The sequence below is a fragment of the Necator americanus genome, chromosome III (assembly GCF_031761385.1).
Source record: "Necator americanus strain Aroian chromosome III, whole genome shotgun sequence".
Taxonomy (NCBI): Eukaryota; Metazoa; Nematoda; class Chromadorea; order Rhabditida; family Ancylostomatidae; genus Necator; species Necator americanus.
In genome coordinates this window covers 14963692-14987621 of record NC_087373.1, presented here as the reverse complement: position 1 = coordinate 14987621, position 23930 = coordinate 14963692, and the positions used below count along the sequence as shown (strand labels likewise).

The following is a 23930-nucleotide window of genomic DNA, read 5'->3' as shown; positions in this document are numbered from 1 at the left end:
GAAAGTTCAGGAAGGCTTTGAGATACCGATCGGGTTCCTAGAGGACTTCGTTTGTCTTCTCATTCATGGCTCGCTGATGACCCAATAAGTCATGGAAACCTCCAGTGAATAATTAAAGGCAGCTATTCACGGAATAGATGACGTTGTGATCTCTCCGCAGAAAAATAATGGAGTTAGCGGTGTGGATATCGAGTATGAGCGTAGTCGCGCTTAGTTCCCCCAACTGTCTTGAAAAACGGCGCGAGAGACGACCTTGTCGAACGGATTTTCCTACGATGCACTGCGTCTGCGACAGAGGTACAATCAATGGGCTTCCACACATTGGCAGACGCAGCGCGTATGCTTGCGCTCACACACGTTACACGTTTTCCAATCCTCGCCGGAAAATCCGACTAACATGGTTGTTTCCCACGCCGTTTTTCAGAATGATTAAGGGGAATTTATGGTGTTCTTACTCGTTATTTACACCCCAAACTCTATTTTTCCGTGGCGAGATCCCAACATAATCAATTCCGTGGCATGCTGTCATTAGCAGGCGATGAAGTCCATTTAATTCATAAGTAATCCAAAAATACCTGAATTGGCTTCAGGTAGGGTACAAATTCTGCTGTTCCATTCTTCTCCGTAATACGAGAATGAGCGAAGCTCGTTTATTAAGTCGGAAAACGTGATATTATTCGACTTCAATATATTACAGTATTGCATACTATTAATATTCACCAATATGAATTAAACTTCACAAGCTACAAGTATACCAAAGAGGTCAGCGACATCCACATGAGTTGAGAAGTTTAACAGGCAGGCACTGATAACAACAAATGAGTACATATTGTGGAAATTGCTAATAGCCGACGCTTTGCGATGTGAAAGCTTCAAACGATTATTTTTTTTAAACTGAGCGAAAACAGTGTCCAAGTGACAAGATGAAAAAACTTGAGATCCTTCTAAAGAAAATTAATGACTAATAGAACATAGAAAATTAATGACATAAAAGAGTGCTAAACATACAAATCTTCTACGAAGTAATTATGAATATTTTACATCACAGCACCTTCTCGTGTTGAGCCCGATATTTGGCAGTATTGCTTAGGTATGTATCGAAGAGGACATTTCTAGCTTGAACGAGTCGTTAAAGAGAGATGGACTCTGTCGGAAGTCGCAGGTGCTTCGCCCGACAGGTGATGAGTTCGCTTCCCCCGTATCCAGCCGACCTTCGGCACCACGTTGGTCGAGTTCGTATCCGCGACTTGACTCCGTATTAGAGCCGTGATCATGGTCTGCTTCCACTCCAGAAAGCTCCTCTTCACCAATGGGATCTCCAAGAGGTTTGTAAGTGCTTCCTAAAAATTTGCTTCCCATGATTTCGAGTAAAACCCACCAGTCTCACGATCAAGGCTTACCGTACGCCTCCAATGGATATCGGGTATCCAACAATTCCATATTTTCGTCGCGGAATTCGTCACCCACATCGTCATCACTTTGGAAATTACGCAGCAATTGTTTGATATTATTCAATCGCAATGGAGTGGGTGCTATGTGTTCTATACTCGTACTGGGTGATTTCGACCAACTATTCATGGATCTGAAAGTAATAAATAACTGAAAAGATGACATATCCTAAAATATTGCAAAGACCAAAATCTGAGTGGAACCAGAAAAACCAAATGTTTCGCCGAACTTCCTTTAACTGAATGTCATTAAAGCAAACCTCATAGGATGATCTAGGTGAATAGGAGAACCGTTCGACATAATCAATGCCGATTCGGCATAGATATGTTCGTGGATTCGTTCCGGGATGACCATCTCTGGTCGGCTAAAAACTCCAAAAATCACTTATCTAATGAGAGAAAACCCGCACCAGTCTAACTATCAACTCACCCGTATGAAATCACTTGATGGTTAGGGTCAAATAAAAGTTGACTTCCGGCATTTTGACTTCCACTCTCCCGTGATCTGTGGATAAGAAAAGAAAGTTTTGACAAAGAATTATCAAAGTCTAAGAGTTTCTACCTCAGACTTGCTGAATCTCTCTCATCAGCCTCCGTGATACGGTTCAGGGCTCCGTAAACGTGTTTGTTGCTTTTCCGCCTTCTCTTCTCGTCTCTGAAAAAACCCAACCAAATGCTTCAACACAGATATATTTAGAGTTTTCAGTGTTTTTAAAGTTCACCTCCAGCTGGGCATATTGCCGAACTTTATGGAACGCTGGGTTTGGTCAGGAATACCGTCGTCGAGCTTTTCATCAGACGGTGTCGGGATTTCAACTACTGACCGACGACGATAACAGAACAACAAACAGACGAGAAGAAGTAAAAGAGCAACTCCTACCTAAAAATGATAACTGATTCACTTTTTATAGTCTCACTAAAAGGTGTAGCGTGATTCGCAAAATAGTTTTAAGAAAAAAAAAAAACTAGACTTACAAGTAGTAGTATGCCAAGAAGTGTAGCAGTATCTAGTGTTTTCCCTTCAGCAATCGAGGGGACGACGACAATGGTGCGTGATGTGCCACGATTCTTGGACAGTGTACTGTTCGAGCGGGTATCGCAAGCGACACCAGTCCACCCGGCGAAACAAACACAAAGCTGGAATTAGCACTATACATTCAAAACACTCCAGAAAACACGAATATGTCTCTTGAAAATACAGGAAAAAGGGGAATGTTTGTGAGTGTAAAACGGCAATATAATACTGGAACTACAATGATATCGAAAGACACAAATACTTGGTGAATTTGTAAGACTTACAGAAGTGGTGGTACAATCACCATGTCCAGAGCACTGCAAGGCGTGATTATTCGACGGGCATGTAACAGGTGTGGAGACCTAGAACACGACGTAGTCCTTAGGCAGTAGATTCCCCACGGAAAAAAGAAATCTAGATCGGACACAAAGAGGTAGCACCTTATGAATTGAGGACTTAAACTAATGTATCTCTAAAGTCTTACTTGAATTTAATTCACCAAACAATTAACATCCAATCATGGGAAAACTTACCGATGACATTTCGACACAAGAGCCAGCAACACAGACACGACCAGAGCCACAAGTAGAGCCGTCTTCCACCAATCCAACAGTAGTGTTCGCTATTGATTTGCATTGCACCTGAATCATAAATCACTTCGATACTTAGCCACTTCCGAGAAGTTCTGGATCCACCTGTTTCTCATTCTGCTGAAACTGAAACGTGAATGCTCTTAAGGCAGCTTGCATCGGCGTTGTGGCCCCATCCTGACAGTGTAAGGTGCCGCATCGGATATGTTCAGCTTGACATGAACGATATGCAGAAGAACTGTCACTTGAACCGCAATTCGCATATTCGTGTCCGCGAGTGTTTTGTTTGAAGCATTCCTCCTCCGCTACACGAGCACCTGAACGTACTCTCAGAAACGTAAAAGGTACTCGAAATGTTCTGCGTTGAATGATTTCATTCTACAAATATGTTGTTATTAATTAAGTAATTATTTCAAATATTTTATGAGCATGCATGGTTTTAGGCTCTATGAAGAAAGTTAACTCATTAAAGTCATCGAGGCATCCGAAATGATAAGCCACAACATGTAAACAACCTTATCGAAGTTCTTTTCGTATGCCAAGACCTTGTTAAGAATAACCGAATCACATATTTGTTAAAGTCTTAATTCTACCATGCACTCTTCTTAAATTCGATATTGAACAGGATAATCCCTAGAACTGTACCTTCTCCCCAAATCATTTGGCACTGGTTGTGTGGATCGCTGCAGTTGCCACGCCAGCACTGTCCGTCCCGACCGCAAGCAGTTCCGTCAACAAGGTGTCCGTCAGGTGGACAATCTCCGGACTTTCCATCACAGGTCTCTGCGACATCGCAAGCAGAACGAGCATTTCGACATACTTCACCTGCTTTTCTGAGCTAAATAGTTGAAATTGGTGAAAGTAAGAATTTGTGGCCCATCTCTCTTTGCTATTCTGTTTTCACCTCGCATCGGTGACAGCATTGATGATGTGCGGCGCATTGAGCATGAGCTCGTAAAGTGCAGGTCAGCGGATCGCAGCACGGATCTGTACACGTCTCACGTGTTCCGCAGTCACATTCTTCAGAGCCATCCACAACACCATTTCCGCATTCGCGGAGTTGAGACGGCTGAACGAATAAATTAGTCACAATTTTGTCTTTACTAAATGAGCAATGGGAAAAAATGAACGCACTTGGAAAGGCTTATTCAAAAGACATTGGACGTGACCAGACTGCCAGACGCCATGCATTCGAGCGATCGAGCACTTTGAGAACTGCCAAGAAAAAGCAGCTCCGGGAATCCTACAGAAATTTACTTTATTTAAGAAATAGAGAGAAAGAATGATGAAAACCTAACCCTGGTCTGTCATTCATAATACAACGTTGACTGGAGAAATCTGTATCACATTGACAAGATGGCGTGTCATGCTCCAAACCAAGTAAATGTCCCAGTGATTGGGCAACCATTTGTCCTGTCCATTGAGCAGCAAAAGCATCCACTGCCTGAAAAAAAAAGAACTGTTTGTTCATGAACAATAAAAGGACTCACTGAGAAAAAAAAAGCAGGACTGCAAAATTGACCCGAAAAATCTGCACACGGATCTTTTCATGAGGTACTACGTTTTGGTGTAGTAAAAGGTTTCGAACAAAGAAAAAGCCGTAAGAGCACTGAAGGCGGATTACTAGCCACTACTCCACTACTTGCAGCGAGCTGATACGCAAATAAGAACAGAAAAAAGAGCAGAAAAACTTATCTTGCTACACAATAAGTTTTTATATGCATGTTTCTCAGCATACCATTTACACAGATAGTCGAACATTAGGCTACGCTTCCCCGATTCGAAATCAGCACATTTTTGAAGCGTACTATTTCCCTCACATCGAGGTCAGAATCAAGGATAATTTCTTATATGCTCATCCATAGTGTTTCTCTCAGGTTCCCTTTTGCTACTACAAACAAGCACATTGAGCGCTACAAATCAAGATGTCCCACCACCACGGCTGGTGCTCTAATTCAAACGGGCAAATTCCTGTGGGAGACGAATTAATAGCAATAACATATGGCGGTCGAACACCAAATCTGCGTAACCGACACACACGCATTACGCGCACAAATCCCACGTCGTCCAACCGTTAAATGAATCGACAAATGAATCAGGCTCGTTTCCGAAAGAACCAGTCATGAACGGCTCTTCGACGCACCACACACGAGGAGAATGCGGCACAGAAAGAAATAATCAAGGCTGCAAAAAGCCCGTCTAATGGCTGCGATGGACCACATGGCATCTAATACAAACTGCAGTGTAAACGACCAGATGGTGGTAGCAGTACAGGAACGATGCAATACACGTCTCTGATAGAAAGCAACCTACTCTCAGTGACAGCTTATGAGAATTCCATGTATGCAATTCCCGGCTAATCCCTACATTGAGGGAACGCCAGTGTTGGGGGTCATATGCAGAAGTTGTCCGCTGAAGCATGCAAATTCATAGCGCCGCATGCATTTAGTCAACAAACCTCATTCTCGCTCAATGTCACATATGCAAATGAAAATCCGAACCCCGATTAACTGAATAAATAACGCACGTCGACAGCATATCCACAGAAGGTCAAACAAATCGTGGTTGATGTTGGCGGTAATGCAACCAGTAGAACGCCTACTCGAAAAAACTGTACAGCACAACGGAAACTTTTCTCTAACTTAAGAGGATACAGGATCTTCTCCATCAGGTTCTAGAAACCGACAATGTAGTAATCCTAATAGCGAAGACGCCATAGCATTGTATTTAGGTGGAAGAGCCATAAAACGTCTTATAGATTTTGTTTCCGAATAAAGTTCCTCAAAAAAGAGCACTTTGTGTGCCTACACGATGAGTGTAGCGGCAAAACACTAATGTGGCTGTAAACATGCCGTAACTCGAGTGGAACGAACATTCATCTAAACATCAATGAAGCAAAATGGAGCGATGTGTCTCGAAATTGACTCCTCGAGCATTCCTCTTTCCTTCAAAGACACCGCTCGGGTCATCTCCAATAAAAATATATGACATGTCAGTTGTTCAAGTAAAATTTTCTAAGGCCGACCGAAAAAAAGAAATGTGACGTTGCTGTTCCCATTCATCAAAAGATTATCGCTGTAAGCAATTTTTTTCACTCCAAAACAATGAGACCACCAAAAGAGGTCGAGTATTTCTGCGAAACATCGTAGACAACATTCCAATGAGGACGAACGATTGGAGAAGCCATGTGGAAGTCAGGCTATACTGTTGTTTCAAAAGATTCCTACACCGAAAAAGAGTAAAAGGCAAAACTCCCAAAAAAAAATCCACGATGATTTAGATGATTACAGCGGTTTCCGAAATTACTCGTCCTCTCGTCATGAATTACTAAATGATTGCTCAAAGTTAGAGTTGTATAGTTGCCTAGGACAATAGGCCTAGAATAATTCCCTTTTGAAGTACTCAATTTAAAAAGTATCTTTTGAGTTGAGCACTGGTCACATTTCATTCATTTCCACAGAAAATATGCGACCTTGTATCTCTGTTTGACAAAATTCTCACAAATTCCCTCAGCAAAAATGTGTTCCTATATATGTGACAAAAATTTTGCTTCTTCTACTATATACAATTCAAACTAAGAGACATTCTCCTGCACAGATAGCTTCTATTTATAAATGTGTTTAAAGTTTCACTGTGGCTTGAACCTATATTCCCATAATTTTTTAAAGGTACAATGTATCTTTCTCCAGCGAATTTAGTATTTGTGTTTGTCTGCATTTGTTTGTTCCTTGTATTGTCTCCTGTTTGTTTGTTTTGCACTCCCACGAACATGTTTAATTTACAAATAAATTATCGATCTCGATACGTTTGTTCTGCTATCATTCATGACTTGGGTTCGGACATCTTCAAACGCGGAAACAAATGAATAAGAAAAGACCACATTTGACCTAAAACTTACTGTAATCACGGATTTTATCTACACCTAACGAGATAACTCTAGGCGTCAGAGCACAACTGTTCACTGTTCATCAAAATAACAGAATTTTGAATAAAAGTAAGAAGTTAAACATGATATGTGTGAAATGCTTATATATCAACTAAAATATGAGGCCAATTAATGGGAAAGACTCGTAGATACGAAAAAGTTGCCTTGAAAAAAATCGCTCGTCCCATTCCCTACCCGTGCGTTACACTGTTCCACTCCTACAACTGAAGTCTAATTGCATCAGCCACATTTCGGCATTTTTTTTTCTTAGTTAGAATTTTGATATCTTGAACCCTACTACTTTTCTTGTAAAAGGCAACATGGGTTGTATGCAAATGCCCGGTTAACGCCATCAACACCACTATATTTTCCGTAAAAGATCCCACAAATGGTGCCTTATATTAAGCGACTCACTTTTACAATTGTTGCAGCTCGTGCGGTACAAATGCTCCGAAAGACCGAATTAATAGCTTCATGATTTGCAAACGAGCCACCGGTGAATAGAACACTAGCATCTTTGGCTGAAAATTGCACGATTCAGAACAGGTTCAACGTTTGGTCCAATAAACCAAAGCGGAGTCCCACCTATGTTGTAGATATGACCAGTTGAGTAATCCACAACACCAGTCATCGTTCTTTCAATATCTTCAAACAGATCTATTCGCTGCACGTCCAGCCAAATTTCAGCGTAAACGACAGATAATCGAACATTTAGGTCTCGAGAGAACATCTGGAAAAAAGATTAAGCATCTTTTACGAAATTTGACAGAGTCTGATATATTCAATCTACGCTGCTCTTTCACCCTTGTCAAGCATAGTTATTTCGTTAAACGGAAAGCTCTCGTTGAATAGATAAGTGGGCATCGCTAATGGAATTGTCGGCCCCTTTTGCGCTCACGTTTTAAGAGCTATGCAGCGGTAAATCACGCACAACGCGGCACTTTACGGCCATATAGTGCTGCTCATGGCTCAAGCAATGTGAGATGAGAAATCCGTGAATTATTCCACTCACCAAGTCCGCGATGTTTACCGCTTCCAGCATGTATGTCAACGAATCCTCATCGGAATAACTGTGTTGTTTTACCTTCAAAAAATGTCGGTGAACCCAGTAAACAACATATTTAAGAGGAAAAAAGTCACGGTGTAAGAGCTTCATACTGACATATTCATGGTCCCCAACCAGCGCCAACTCCACATATTTCGTCTGCTTCGAAAGGTCACGCGTACGTCGCCGGTGGTGGTGTCGAGAAGTCTAAAAAAAACAATGAAAATAAGATAAAATAATAAATAAAAAATTTAAGAAACTGAATAAATAGTCTTTGCTACATGGGAGTTACATTTTACCACGAAGTCTCCCGTCACAAACTTTTATCAAGTACAAACCCATCATTTTCCATTTGCAGAAATTTTTTATACAACTTTATTACTTCTACTCTTTATAAACCCTAAAAAACCATTTTTTCTCTTGTTCTTTGATCTTAGACCTTGTTACAACAATCGAGGGATGTCATGTCAGATTACTCGAAGAAATTGCTGAGCAAGAAAATTATCTCATGCGTAGGCAAGAGATATTCTGGAAAACAGTGAACAACGTAACAACGAAGATGTAACTCTTCAAAAAAAAGGTCAAGTGCACAGCGTTGTAATGACATTAAAGAATCAGACATGAATTCCCTTTGCTTATGTTCCAGTTCGTAAAATGCCGTCATATCTTTAAAAAGTTGAAGACAGACGCTCTTTGCAGTCCTTGAAAATTACGACAAAAAGATCATACAGTAAAGGAGGGAAATGAAGAAGGTCCGGAAGTGTCAACGAAGAATAGCATTAACTTATATGGGGAGTATAAAAAAACAGATTTAAAATTTGTCATGTAGAAGCTTAGTTAACATTTGTGAGAGGAAGGGTAGTTCGCGAATAATCTTGCAATCCATCTTATCATTGCAATCATTTTTGAAGCAACGCTCGAAACCAAGATTTTAAAAAAATCAGAAACAATATGTATTAAAAGGATTAAAGTCACTGGCGTATCAAACCACTTGGAATGCGCCAACGGGTTTTACTACAATTCGTAATCGTTGAGGTTTTATGGAACGAGTGTTGGCATATTCAATGTGTTGGAGAGGCCAACCGATGATCAAATCAGTTTTTTTTATCCTCCACAACAAGTCTAGTACTAATTTATCGACCCCGAAGGGATGAAACGCCTGGTTGGCACGCTGTGACGGTTTCGTACAAATCCGCCGAGTGGCCAAAGCGGACCTCTAACCGACTGCGCCACACTCGCCCTTCTTAATAATATGTACGTAGTATACAATATGTATATAACAGTTATCAATATCTATCGAAAAACTTCCAGAAGAGTTTCACGACTTTGTTTTGCTACGGGGAAGACTAATAGTGGAGATTAGCATCGTCAGATGTTTTGACTCCTTTACAAATTCAAAGCAACCCAACACATAACACATAACTGCTAAGTCTATTTGAAAATCTACGTAAGATCCCAGAACTCGAAGCAAAATCTCTTAGCGAGACTGACGACAAGGGGTCCTCTACTTCTCTTTCTTTCTCTCAAAATCGTCAAGGATCCTACTATTTGGCACTGACGAATTCACAACATTAAGATACCTTCTGGACTAGTTCAATTAACCTTGCGTCAAGTTACTCACCGCATCCCTCTTAATTTCTCTCTACTAATATCTGCGAGCAGACTGTCTCGTACTCGAATTATCATGCAAATCCACTGGCCTGAATCGTCTGCTCAATAAGAGCGCGCATGCGTCAAACAGGATAAATCACTAGTGACAATGGTTAGGCGAATTCAATCCGATACGGATGAACAGATGCGCGTATGAGTCGAGTAAACAACTCGAACTCTCGAGAGAGAACATCGCTACTCATAACCTTTTCTTTGATCATGGCGCTTGTTGCATTCTTCCCCAAAATACTTATTCCAGTAAGATTATGACCCAAAGCCAAAAAAAAGAGAAATTACGGAGAAGTAGGAAAACTTTTGAAGAGGACACTTACCCTGCGGCGTATAACATGCTCAATCGGTGCCATCGATGCTCCACATCTTGCTTCTTTTGACCACTGAGTCTTGTAGAGTATATGTGGATGCCTTCGACCTCGATCTCCTGCATCCAATGGCCAAACTCCATATGTGGATCCATTTGAGAAGGCAATCACGCCTCTGAATGGTATAAAATGAGTGACTCATCAAATATAGGTATATGAGATTATATCAAACACACAAAAAACACACATACAATGGGCGTTCAGGAATTCAGGAGTTCTAGCTAGTATTGAGAAGAAAACGAACAAAAATATGATGAATATCGTATTTTTGATAAATAGTAAATGTAGTAATATTCTGCGATTTGTGGCATTCATCACAATTAAGTACAATCCTACTCACAACGCATCCCGCTGAAAATCATTTCGATAGCATATTTCTCTTATTTTCTCAACTTCATTTGCAATAAATAACGAGACGATATATATATATATATATATATATATATATATATATATATATATAATATATATATAATGACAGAATTTATTTAACATATATCATGGTTTCCAAGGCATTGAGTTACAATTCATTTTCTGTTACGACTTCCTTGCTCACACATGGAATAAGGTGAATGATGGCTTCCACCCAGCTGCTCTTAGCAATTGGCACCAAAATGAATAAACCACTATAAAAAAGGAGAGCACTCGAGTATGGTTACGCAAAATTTGCAATTTCTACATTCCCTTGTGGTCGTATTACGTCAACAATGGCAATCAAAATGTAAATGTTCAATTTTCCGTAAGTGGAACGCAAGCACATTCAAGGACCTTTGAAGGACTTTGCCCTAAATTTGAACCAATGACATTTTTCGAGCAAAAAGAACTCAAGTGCGTATATAAAAACGTTTCTAAAAACATCGGAATTGAGTGCAGAATGTTAGCTGTGTATCTCATGGTCACGGTGTTAATCGTGGTCCTTAGCCACGCCATTTGAATGCTTTACAGAAAGAATATTTGCACTACATTTGTTCTCGACTTCCATTCGCCTCCAAAATATGCATCAGAGCCATCTACGTACACAGAATTCATTAAAGAAAGATGAGCGAATGAGTGTCATTAAAGTTCTCCAAAACACTTGGGAGCAACATATCATTAATCTAAATAAGTACTCGATTCAATCAACCAAGATCGAGGTTTTTAAGTCCGAAAATTTTCAAGGGTTTCAGAAACTCGAGAAGTTCACATGTACTTAGAACAACACCATCAGCAGATACCCGAAATGAATTATAAGGTCGAAAAATGATTTTCAATATGAGTTTGGTGAATAAACTTTGTATGACAAGGATAAATTCAAAAGAATACATATTCCTACAGTTGTCAGTAACTGCACACAGCAATACCAACAATAATAAAAACGTCGTGGAGCGATATTCCCCGAATTTACCCGAACTGAGGAACACCTGCGATACAACTTTGCGAAAATCAGTCGCACATATTGTAGACTTCAGAAAAATTGCAGTGTTTACTTCCAATTATGCTAATAGTTCGATATTTAATCTTGTCAAACACGACAGAATTGCCAAGGAAAATCACCCAAACTGTCGTGTTTCCACATCACTGCTGATTGACGGCATTGCTACATCAAGACTTTTATTAATGCAATTCTATGGTTCAAAATGAAATTCTTCGTGTATTGATTGTGTACTTGTAGTACTAAATACATCAGGAACAGGTCTATGAAATCAGGAAGCAAAAAAAAGGAAATTTTCACAAGTCATCGTGTAATGCGAATATTTCCTGAAAAAATATAAAGCAATTTATCATAAAACAATTGCCACATGAGGAGAAACAAAGCTTCTAAAGGCTCCTTTTTTCGACATTTCTTCGGTCGCTGAACAGAGATATTGAGATAATTAGCTATTCTGTTTCTAAAGCTCTGAACTGGAATTGCGTGGGTATCTCAATTTAGAAATTTCATAAAAGCTGCGCAAAAAAAAAAAAATGAAACATTTCACTATAAGAAGAGGTAGAATTTTTCGTTCTCAAGTAACCCACTAGTTGGTACATATAGGGCTTCGTTGCCTCTGTACATACAATTGACCTCCCGTAAGATCAACGGGCATCCGGAAATCTTATCCCCATCTCTCATGGGCGTCGTTAGGGGTCGATTGTCAACCCTCGGCTACTGCCGCTATCAGGGTAACATGCGTCAAGCGATAGCGCGACTATTCGATGACATAATGTGTCGTCAAATAGCCACCCTTTAGATCTTACCGCTACGAATTACAGGCGGCTTGACAGAATGATTGAATCATACCAACCGGTCCTCAAAATAATAGCCGAGGCTGTAACGATTTTCCAACAAAAACTATCACGACCTCCTACAGTTACGCCTCATCGTTAACCACACTGCACAGAGCTCGTGGAGAAACGAATGATTTGGGTAGTTTTGGATATGCTTCGGAGCAGAAAAAAAGACACAAATTGGATTTTCAAAAGCTGTACACAACAAAGATGACACCTTAAGCCGTTGCATGACGAAAGTGCAACGAAAGATGATGCATCACCGGCTACCGTACCCTGATAGTAACAGTTCTCCACTCGTTGAGAAAATCCGTGCTCGCCGCTTGAGTCCAACTAAAATATAATTTGGTAATCCAAAAAGATAACCCGCAAATGCAACATTAAATTCAACAAATACCTTACGGAAACTGGTTCTATTAAGGAATATGAAATTGTTCCGCTCCAAAACCAACTTGATTCGACCAGCAGCATTGCTCCGAATAACAATGGTAACATGTTGATAATGTTCCGCAGCTTTTAGAAAATAATTGTGAGTATCTAAAATATAAAATGTATTTCTACTAAAAACTCTGGTGAATGTCTAGAAAAAGCTGAACCTATTCCTATTCGTTCATTTTTGTCACGTATTTGAAACGGATGGACCACCTCATAATCGCCCCCAGGTATGCTAGCTATGAAAGCCTTATTTGCCGACGAGTGACGGAAATCCACTGAAATGAAAAGTTATTAAAAATTGATAATTTCTCCTTTCTAATTAGGCTCTTTTATTCATAGATTGTAGGATTTGTAAGCCGTTTTGTATTCGTTAGCGACAGAGAGTTCTAGTTCAGAAACGGATGAGTCACAGAAGATTTAGAAATCATTTCGAACGCCTGCTGCTGTTATCTCGCTAAGAAATCTGAAGTCGCCGCCTAACGACTATACCAGGAACGAGTCAATCGCATCCAGTTCTGAGCTGCATCCTTTGCATGCAGGCATCCAACGGAAAGCGCTTATTCATGACGATGAATCAGTTCCCCTTGATTCATATCGCTGGATTTACTTGCTGGGAAATGACATGGAGACGACTATCTATCAAATACGAACAATCTTTAAGAATAGTCCAGGAATGAACATCCTCAGTGACTTTTTATTAAATTTCATTCTTATATTTACATATCTCACCAAATATAATATTTACGATATAGAAGAGCAATAAACGCATATTTTCAAGTGCAACTTAACGCGTGATTACTGTAACATTGTCATCCACCTCACTTTAATTCAATCTACTTACTCAACACCATTTATCAAGAATTACAGTGTTAGCCTAGCGAAGAAAAAGTACCCTGTAACTTTTCTACATCCACCTAGAACTTGAAACCTATCGTCCGGTACTTTCCGACATTTCTTTCAATCTTCATAAATAAAAAACCTCATAAACAAATGTGACAGCGAACTTATGTACTATTATTAGTTGGAAGTTGCGATAGATATGAACCAAAGACTATCGAAGACCCACGAAAGAACCACGTTAATTGAAAATGTCTCAGCGAGAAAACAACCCCGAGGTTGAATGAGCATTCTTATACCTTTCTAACAAGGACTTCTTTTTTGACCACTTATACTTACTTATACTTACACTAAAATAGAGAAGGAAGTAGTGAAACAGGAAATCGAAAAAAATCCACAAGATCCTAAAATTCTTCAAGGATTATGCAAAACTAGAATTACTTTCTCCTTCTTCCCTCTCACCCAAGATGGCTGCAGAGAGAAGAGCCTAAAATCCGTCTATATTCTGATAATCAGTTCAAGAAACGGAATGTTGCCAAATCCGTAGCTTTGAGGTTCCGAGCGCTGTATTATGAATGCAGAGTGCTTCTCTATGTGAAAGAAGCGTACATTCGCAAACGTCTTCGACAACTTTTTTTATCGAGTCGCCTTCTACTTGAACGGAGAATATTTCAAATGCTTGCCGCTCACGGAACAGAACAAAAGAGAAACAAATTCCGCATTAGTGCACCAAGAATTCAAAATATTCACGTATGGGAACGCAACTTTCCCTCAACGGAACGAATTTCCAGAAAAAAAGAGAGCCAATCCTTAAAATATGGTGGAAATACTAATCAAGGTGCAACTCGCAATTTCTTTAAAGCAATACTTGCCCAATTACTGGCCTTTTTTCCGAACATTCATAAAAATAAATCAACTTGAAAGTGAATGCAGGAAATTGCCTTCTACACGAGTTGACTACTAACGTAGCTCGTATCCTACCGACGGCCTTTAAAACAAACCGAAAGGAGCATGTGAGGAACTTTCTGCTTTCGTCGAATAAAATTTTAAATTGAAAGAAAAAATTGTGAATAGAATTTTTGAGTCGATTTTTTGTGTCGAAAATGAACTTTGCTACTTCGTGACCAATGCTAGTTAGAGCTCGTCCCTCATTTATAGGCTTAGTATTCATGGAAAGGATATGACAGACAAGAAATACAGACACGTAGGGTGTCACAACGAAAACTTGCTTCGACATAAAAAAGCCAATGAATGCGAAAGTATAAGCAGTTTCCTAAAAGAGAATATGTCAGATCAATGTTTTTTCGAAGAATCTGGAACTAGCGTAGACCAGCAAGACCCAGAAAAAAAAAACATATTCTATGAATTCCATATTCCATTCTATGAAAACATAGAGCGTATTAAAAACAGAAATATAAACTCAAGTAAAGCTTTTTAGAGCGATAATGTGTGAAAATATGAGTAAAACGTTACCTCTACCTCCTGAAGCAGAACAAAGCGCTTTGAAGAGAACAGAAAATAACAGACAATAATAAAAATAGGTACTCATAATCGTAACCGTTCGAGCATCTGAAATAAGTTCCTATCTTCAAGGTTGTTCCAAAAATGGGCGAGCGGAAAGCGAAAAGGTTCTCGAGACGAATTATTCACTTAAAGGTCAAGTCTTAACACTTCAATGAAGAAATGCACCAAATATAAAGGGCAAGTATAGAAAATGTTTCGTGCAAACACCAAAAATAGGTATATTGCTTCCAAATTTTGCCGCACTAATATGAAAAGACGCACCACATAATTTTATGAAGCACTTGTGCATTACACGAGAATTGCAAAGTAACAACATTACAGCTATGGATCAATGTCTTTTCTCCTTCACAGAGACAAATGAATCTTTTCTCTCCATATAAAGGTACGGAAGAAACGAGAACTTGTTGCACAAGTAACGACTAAAATAGTTTTCGCCAGCCAATAACCAGCTTAAACCAGAGAAAACAAGAGTAGATCTCAAAAAAGGCATCGCCAATCTAGTCCAAGACTAATGATTATTCTACGACACAATCTTGGCTGGAGAGTGAAAGGAACGTCCATGATGCCAGACTGGAGTGATTAGGATATAAAGACGGCAAAATATCGTATTTCAACAAAAAAATAGCGAATTCGCACGACAGTTGAACGATTCAGAAAAACGGATATAATTTGAAATTATGTACTCTGCTGCCGTTAAAAGCTATAATGTGAATGTGAATGAAAAAAGAAAAGGCATTTACACACTGACATTTGATCTGCTGGCAGAATGGAATTTCTTAGGTGTAGTCGCGCGACACAGCTTAACTGATGACACGAACGAAATCACATGAATTAAATTTTTAAAGAGGATATGCAAAGATTAAAAGCTAGATTAACAGGAGCAAGAAAAAAATTGCGAGTAAAGAACGAAAATAAAGAACAAAGAAAAAGGCATATAATTTGAACGCAGAAAACGGAAGAAACACAACCGGTGCAACAATTCAAGCAAAATAGCATTAGAATGACGAATTACAGCAATTATACGAAGAAAGAAAGGAGTGCTGAGAAGAAAAAAATAGGATACATCACTGAAACATGAAAATGACGAATTTTTAAAGCAGAAGGCAATTTTGACTCCTTCAAGAATGTAAAGAGAAGTAAATCAGAACATATTCGGGAACCAGCAGTTTCAGTATAAATAGGAAAGAGTGTAGAAGAAATTTGAAAGGAAGAGTATCGATGAAAATTAAAAAGTTGTGCGAAAGATTGATCAAAAATCGTGCACGTCACAAGTCCTACGGACAAAATTGAGAATGTTCAAGCCCAAAAATAGTAAGAGGTAATGAGAAAAAATCAAGCCAGCTTCAAAAAATAATAAGTTTTTGAGGAAGTTTCTGAAAAAGATAGGGTGATTTGGTAACCACTGCGTGCCTGCAATATGAAACAGAGTCAGCGCCACGAGTTGAAACATAGTCGAAGGTAAAATGTATATTGGAAAATACTTCATCCAGTAGACGAAGCCAGAACGTAACAGAGGAGAGCGAAATATTGAAACTCGTCAGATCTACTAATCTTAATGTGAATGTCAGTTCGTATATGGATTGACCAAAGATCCTTCATTATGTATTTGCTGAATTTTAGTGAAGTTGTCGAATCCAGACAACCTCAAGAATTTTTATACGTCCCAATAGGTTGGGTTCAAATGAAAAGCCTGATCCAGCTAACATTTCTGCAAATAGAAGGACTTGAAGCAAAAGCGATGGATGAAGAGCAGACTTACGGAAGTATGTTTGACCGTAAATAGTCGATCACCATCTTTGAATTAATGAGAATGCCGGCGAGCGCTCAGTGATGAATTTGCGATGAAGAAAAGAACTGGCAAATAAAATTGATCTGCACCGAAAGCAGTCTTTTCACGGAAGAACGATTGCTGAGATGTGGTGGACGAAAGGAAATCTGTGGTCAACGAGTGTTAGGTCAGGATGCAGAGGTCATTGAATGCTAGGCCATAATAAACCGAATCGATCGCACTGCGCACGCCGTCGTCAACGCTTGCCATTTCATAATGTGAGGGACAGCTGAAGAGGGCGGACAACTAGGAGGAGCTGGATGAAGGGACAACACACAATGAGTGCTCGTTCAAAACGACAAAGATAAACGCTCGATTAGATCCTTCTGACGCCGCCAATGTAGCGCCCATGGGAGTTCCAGTCCCGCCCCATCTGCGGCGATTTGCATAGGTGTCGAAAATTGTTGTCACACGAGCGTCGAGAAACCGAATTTCACACGATTGCAACGGAAAACGGACGTGAAAACCAACCACAAAGCGTCAGATGATTTTACAAAAATTACATCTGTGCTTCATTAAACCCATCTGTTGAGCTTGTACTCAGCGCAGTACGTAAACACGTCCTAACTCATTAGTTTGCATGTATAGTAGGGTCAAAACGACATGAAGCACGTACGCAATTGCGTACGCGGCTGTCCTCGAGGCACATCGGTGGAGTGTAGCGGCTAGGAGCGTGGTGGAACCATTCTTGGCACCACCAATCGCTGCAGTTTGCGAAGGTCCCATCTCGGTTCCGACTGCTGCGTCCACCGCGCCGTTTCGAGCTCGTACGCAAATGCACCGCAAGTACACTCGTGATTCATGTCCTTTTGACCCGACTATGTATGGATACTCACATAGGAATATAAAGGAGTGTGTAAGGGAAGTTTTGTGGCCCTGAATCAGAACACATGAAAACAAACACGCTAGAGGGATTTTAACCTACATAAATCATAAGTAGAAAGAAAAGAACACTCTTGCCAATTGTTCTGCTTGGAACGAGTAGATAAACAAAAAAGGTAGCATGAAAACAATTCTTCAGTTCAGTTCAGTTCTGAATCCCCGACGTTAAAAAAATAATACAGCTCCGAGTAGCAAAGAAATTTTTGAATTTTAAACGTTACTTCGAAAGAGAAAAAAAGTGCGCAGGTATTTTCTGCGAGACACCCAACCCTTGAAAAGTCCTGCCTAAAATACGGCAGGTCTCAACTCAAAAGGCTAGGTTAGGTTCAAGTGTTGTACACTCGTGCACGGAGGGCCTAAAGCCTGGTGCAATTGCGTAATCAGTTGCGATGAAGTTTGGACCTTTGCTAACTCCAATAGGACTGCAAAGATGTGTAGGCGTCCTATCGCACCACTTCAACCACAACCGCAGCAAGCTTGGGACCGTTTTGACGCGAGTGTCTGCTATTTATCCATCAAGCCACACGTTTTCGCAATTTAAAGATAACAAGAGAAATCGGGACGGATGTAACGTAGTCGATAAGGATTTCGGTTGTGACTGCACCATCACATGGTTCGAAACCATCCTAATGCTTGCCAAGCCCTTCATCCGGTTGGTTAATCCCTTCGGGGTCGGTAAATTGGTACGTAATTGGAAACATGGTTTTTCTGCAAGGCTGAATTGGCGAAGAACCAAAAATATAGAAGAAAAAACTCCGATGCACATGTGAATTAAAAATGCACAGATATGCACAAAGTGGATGATTTTGGTGAAGCTATGCAAAGGATTCAATTAATGACCGTTTGCTAGTTGCATATAGTAGGGTCAAAACGACATGAAACACGTACGCAATTGCGTACGCGGCTTCTTTCGAGGCGCTTCGGTGGAGCGTAGTGACTAGGAGCGTGGAGAAATCCTTGCTGGCACTACCCATCGCTGCAGTTTGCGACGGTCCCAATTTGGTTCCTGCTGCTGCCTTCACCGCGCTATTTCGAGCGCGTACGCAAATGCACCGCAACTACACTCGTGATTCATACCGTTTTGACCCGACCATACCTGTAGCAAAACTACAGAAATTTATCGAGTAAACTATCATTAATTGAATCCTTTAGGTGAGAGAAATAGTTTAGTTTATGTTTGTATCCAGAATAATAAAAGAATAATAGAAATCCAGATATACCAAGAAAAAATCAAATTTTTCGGTACTCTTGAATTCTTAGATTATCCAATCATGATAGATAAGATAACAAAGAAAGGAAACATGAGGAAACAAACACGTGTTTGTTGGGTGCTTTCAAGCAAGAAATATAGAAGAAGAATTTAGAAGACGCAGGGATCACACTGAAAATTGGAAACATGTAATAAGTGAAAATTAGATCACAGTTCTGTTCCTAACAGCGGCGCACGGGTGGCATTTTGACACTTGTAATAATGAGACAATTCTCACACATTTAGAAGTATGCCATGTAAACTTATTCTTCAGTATTCAAATAAAATGGATATATCAGCAAATTACGTAAAGATTACAAGTAGGAATTTTACAAAATACAAAAGTTGGAAATGAATGATACGACAAAGAAAAGAAAAGTAAGAACAGAATTGCGCAATTGATCCGTCTCGGTAACCACAAATTCGATCCTTCACTGCACGATTTCTAAGTAGTGCCGTTGGAAGCGTGCGGTTACGAGAGAACAATTCTACGTCACCACGTACGGATTAGTTCGTAGAGGCCTATAGAAACAACATCCTTACCAGGTTTCTGACTAACTAACAACATAATTGCAGCTCTTGTCAAGCCTTTGATAAAGAAGACTAATCGCCCTAAGGTCAGCCCACTAATGAAGTTCCACAAAAAAAAATCGTTGACACAACGAGAAAACGTAGATCCAGTCCAAAATCCCGAGATTTCATCAAGAGAGTACTTGGAGATTTCTGGAGTACGACTGGAGTTCTTGCATAGTGCATTTAGAACGATATCGAGGCTTGGCAAGGAGAGAGGAGGAGTTCGATTGGATATGCACAACATCAAAAACCTCAGATCTTTCCCAGGCCTTTGATAAAGACGAAGTTGTCGAAACGTGATGCCATCAATAAAGTTCCAAAACCGAAACCTCGTTGGCAGAACAAGAAAAGACAACTGAAACAAGACAACACCAGTCGAAACACCTCAAGACCGTGTTTCGTCGAAAATCACAGCAAGAATCCACCAGTTCAAACCACACTTAAATTTGCCGCGGGTGGTCCAGCTGGCGCGACGCCAACTGCATGGCGTACGCGTCGCAGAAGTGAACAGAAGTGTACGCTGTGCGGAATGGGCGGTTCGTTTGCTTTCCATGTGTTGTTTCCTTTTTTGTACTGTTGGAAAAAAGTCATCGAATACACTTGAGCTTTACACTTCACGCTTTATGTACTGTTCTATTTTTTCTTGAGTGCTATCCAGAAAAATGAGGACCGTGCTATGCACTTGGTCCTTGGGAGACGTTCCTTTCATTTTTTTTATTTTTGAACTTTTGTGATGGTATCAGTTTCGCTTTCTGTTTTTTTTTTGTTTCCAACCAACCTTTACTGAGTGAATAAATAGCACTGCAAAGCAGATGTTGCGGAAAATCTAGTTGTTGGGGGAGCTGGGCACTCAACTGCGCCCTTAATTCTGTAAGCTCTATTTTCCTTTTTTTGCTCTTAGTAACTTGTCACATGTTATAGATCCTCTAAGACTAATGCTTAGGCCTTAGAACCTTGACTGATTTAGTTTACATCCAGAAATAAGGGGTTGATTGAGTGGACCAACCCCAACTACTTTCCACCCTTCGCCTCCTATCATTTTTTGTATGTTTTCTTATGGATTGAATTGTTTTATAGACAAGTTCCAACTTCAACCTGCGCATTTCTTCCATTTGTGAACGCTTATAGGAACGAGTTAGAGGTCTTCCTTTGTGTTTATGTTTATATTATTTCGTTGCAAGATGAAGTTACTACCACCGTGATCCTCAGGCGTACTCTCGGATCATTTTTATGTCATGATAAAGTGTATTTGTAGTCAACAAACGAGAAATTATTTCCATATTTTTGTGAGTGAGTTTGAGCGCATATAATACTGACTCATTGATTTGAAGGGCACCTGTTCTGCAATAAAAAAAAGAAAGTGACGTGGACGACTTTGTGTTTATCAAATGCCCATCATCGATTTATCGCTGCTGTTTCCAGAATCACTTTCTCATTGTTCTATTCAGGTATGGCCACTCCTCTGGTTCGATCAGTTGCAAGATCTGCACTCACTCGTGGATCAGCGATCCGCACTATTTCTACGTCTAACTGTCTTTCCCGCAAAGTTGATGATGTTATGGAAAAGTGGCCAGCTGAGAGTAAGTTCTATACACGTTTATGTGTTTGCAATCATCTTAGTGGATTTCGTGCTTTTTCTCGTTGAAGCGTGGTGGGACCTGTTGTAATGTGTGGGTAAGTGTACCTCTGTACTTCTCGAAAAGTTCAACGTCTTCGATCGATCTCACAGTCACGACGGGGATTAGAGGTCGTAGTTACGTGCCTTCAATATCGACAAATGGGAGTCGAAATCCGTGTCATGATCGACTAGTGCTACAGAAGCTAGTGACATGTTGATGTCTGTTCGGATGCTTATAAATTTCCCTCGAAATATTTCGAATTCTTTGTCTACGAAAACAGCGGAGGGAAATGTAGTTGGGGACACTCATTTTCCCCCTTATTTCTCTGCGCTCTAGCTTACTTTTCTCTCCTAGTAACTTCAGCTTACATGTCAGAGATCCTCCAAGGCCAATCCCTACGCCTTTGGGCCCGCGATTGATTTAAATATTTACTTCGAGAAACATGGGCGCCACTGAGTGCCCCTCCCCCAAACTATTATATATTTTACTCAAGCTGAGTTGATATTTAAGTTTTACGATGTATTTCGCAATCACAATCAATCCTCCAACTACATTTTCCTCCGTGGACCTACCCTGCCCACCAAGAACGTAAAACCTATGCAATACGTTCGATGTCAACTGTGTACTGTTGTGGACTGCTATCTACTTCTCTTGATAATTTTCGTATCTACAGAGTTCGACAAGCACTTTATTGACTACCTGAACAGACCAGAAATTGACGGTTGGGAAGTGAGAAAAGGTGAGTTACGTATTTTCACTCTTCGCTCTTCTTCTACTATTGCATATGCTCAAGGATTCGACGGCATTCGTAAATCATTTGAGCTGTCATGGTACTGATCTTTTGAAATACAACGAGGATTACTGCATTATTATGTTGTATTTCTAAAGATTTCGTGAACACTGTTTGCTATTCTTCAGCAAACACTGTAGACAGTCCTAGTTAAATTTTTGCTTCCTGATCTTCTGTTCCTCTGCAACGTTCTTTATTCTTTCAGCGCTCACCGAACTTCACGACTACGACGTTATTCCTGATCCTAAGGTGCCTCATTCTGTTAAAGTTATTCACTTATTTTCTGTTACTTTGTTTCTAACCAACCTTTATAAGTGAATAAATAGCAGTTGTAAGCAGATATTGGTGAAAATGTAGTTGGTGGAAGGGGGAGAGGGGTGCTCAACTGCGCCATTATTTCTAGAAGCTCTATCTTCCTTTTTTCTCTTAGTAACTTTATCTTTACGTCAATTATCGTCAGATTCTCTAAGACTAATGCTTAGGTTTTAAGGCTCCGACTGATTTAGTTATTTATTCTACTTCCAAAAATAAGAGGTGAGTGCCCCCTTCCCTAAACTACTCTTTATTCCAGTTTTTTTTAAATAACTGATCTGATTATATACTCGAGGCAAAACTATCCTGCCAACGAAACATTTTTTTCGAAATTCGCTTCGTAAATCAAAAATAGTCTACGATGAAAGTCTGCGAATCGAAATCACAGCTAATCAGTAGATGGGCGTCTTGAATCTTTTCGCAAAATGATAGGATGTTCTGCTAGAAAAGAACTCAACAGAAACCTGTTGAGCTGCTGAATACATTTACAATTTCAACAATAACTCTGTTTCTTCGTCTCGTTCTGACAATTAATACTCTTCGTAACATATGATCTACAGATCGTCGAGGCAGGTCTGCGAGCCTGCCGTCGTGTCAACGACTTCAGTCTTTGCGTTAGATTCTTGGAAGCCATCAAGATCAAATGTGGATCGAAGAAAAATAGAGAGGTTATCTACTCCTACATAATCAAGGAGGTTCGTTTTATTCTTGGTTTTTCTTTTTTTTACATTTCAAATCTTCATAATAATAATAGAAATGTTCATAATAAAATAATCATAATTCTACAAGTGTTCTGTTCCAGTTAAATATGTGAAAACTTCAAACGCGTTGATGAGTTGCTTACAAACGTTCCTGTTTTTTTTTCTGAAGAACAAATCAATTATTCATTATTTGGGATAGGATAGAATCTATACTAGTTCTATCGTATCCCAAATAGACCAAGACTGTAGACCAAATATATCAAGACCGTAGACTGCTAGTTCATCAGTCATCTTGATTAAAACACTTTCTTTGCTAATCTTGAACTTCCTTTCATATCAAATTAGTATCGGACCTCAGGGTTTGTGGGATTGTTTTCAAAATCATTGTTTTTAGGTGAAGCCTGTTCTTGATGAGCTGGGTATTTCTACACCCGAGGAACTCGGTTACGATAAACCGGAACTTTTCATCCCTCAACCAGACTATTGGTGGGAAAAGAAGTGGTCAGTGTCCCATCTAATTCCTTGATTTTATTGCATCACCTTTTCAATTTCTAGGTATGCTGAGTACGGATACGATAAGAAACCTGCTTTTCAATACTGATCATGCAGTGTAGATAGTGTTAGTGAAGTTATTGTTATAAAATCTTTGTACGCAATTCTTCATTGTGTGTTTAAACGATTTTAAAGTGGAAATACTGTTGGATGGTGGCTTTTGTTCATTCTGTGCCCAAGAAATGAATACGTAAGGTCGCGGTCGGCGTTTTTTTTCAAATTCAAGGTCTCCATGTAATATCCTTAAAGAAAAACAGATGTACAGATTAAATGGCATGGTGGACATCTACATTGACGAGGTCCGTACAAATACAACGACTATTTGACACTC

The 23930-nt window shown here is 39.8% G+C and overlaps 2 protein-coding genes across 3 annotated transcripts; one reads left to right on the top strand and one right to left on the bottom strand.

Moving 5' to 3' along the window:
• Positions 1 to 1086: 1086 nt before the first annotated feature.
• RB195_009631 (uncharacterized protein) lies at positions 1087 to 15118 on the bottom strand (the record flags this gene model as incomplete). The annotated part of the gene is made up of 23 exons (XM_064190269.1): positions 1087 to 1340; positions 1401 to 1582; positions 1709 to 1813; positions 1879 to 1953; positions 2011 to 2103; positions 2171 to 2328; positions 2424 to 2585; positions 2748 to 2825; positions 2997 to 3104; positions 3159 to 3370; positions 3699 to 3891; positions 3958 to 4122; positions 4188 to 4296; positions 4352 to 4497; positions 7393 to 7499; positions 7564 to 7708; positions 7991 to 8062; positions 8141 to 8230; positions 10006 to 10168; positions 12515 to 12630; positions 12695 to 12834; positions 12894 to 13007; positions 15043 to 15118. The coding sequence occupies 23 exons, from the start codon at positions 15116 to 15118 to the stop codon at positions 1087 to 1089; spliced, it is 3063 nt and encodes a 1020-aa protein (XP_064047852.1).
• A 1656-nt stretch (positions 15119 to 16774) lies between these two features.
• Positions 16775 to 23648, top strand: RB195_009630 (uncharacterized protein; the record flags this gene model as incomplete). Of its 2 annotated transcripts, XM_064190268.1 has the most annotated exons (9): positions 16775 to 16856; positions 18347 to 18455; positions 19893 to 20161; positions 21074 to 21205; positions 21918 to 21983; positions 22240 to 22283; positions 22907 to 23041; positions 23442 to 23548; positions 23603 to 23648. In XM_064190268.1, 9 exons carry the CDS (start codon positions 16775 to 16777, stop codon positions 23646 to 23648), a joined length of 990 nt encoding a protein of 329 aa, XP_064047851.1. The 2 variants fall into 2 exon arrangements, with proteins under 2 accessions (XP_064047851.1, XP_013302350.2); XM_013446896.2 differs by lacking the exon at positions 16775 to 16856 and having other exon boundaries at positions 18414 to 18455; positions 19813 to 20161.
• Between the last annotated feature and the right edge of the window lie 282 nt (positions 23649 to 23930).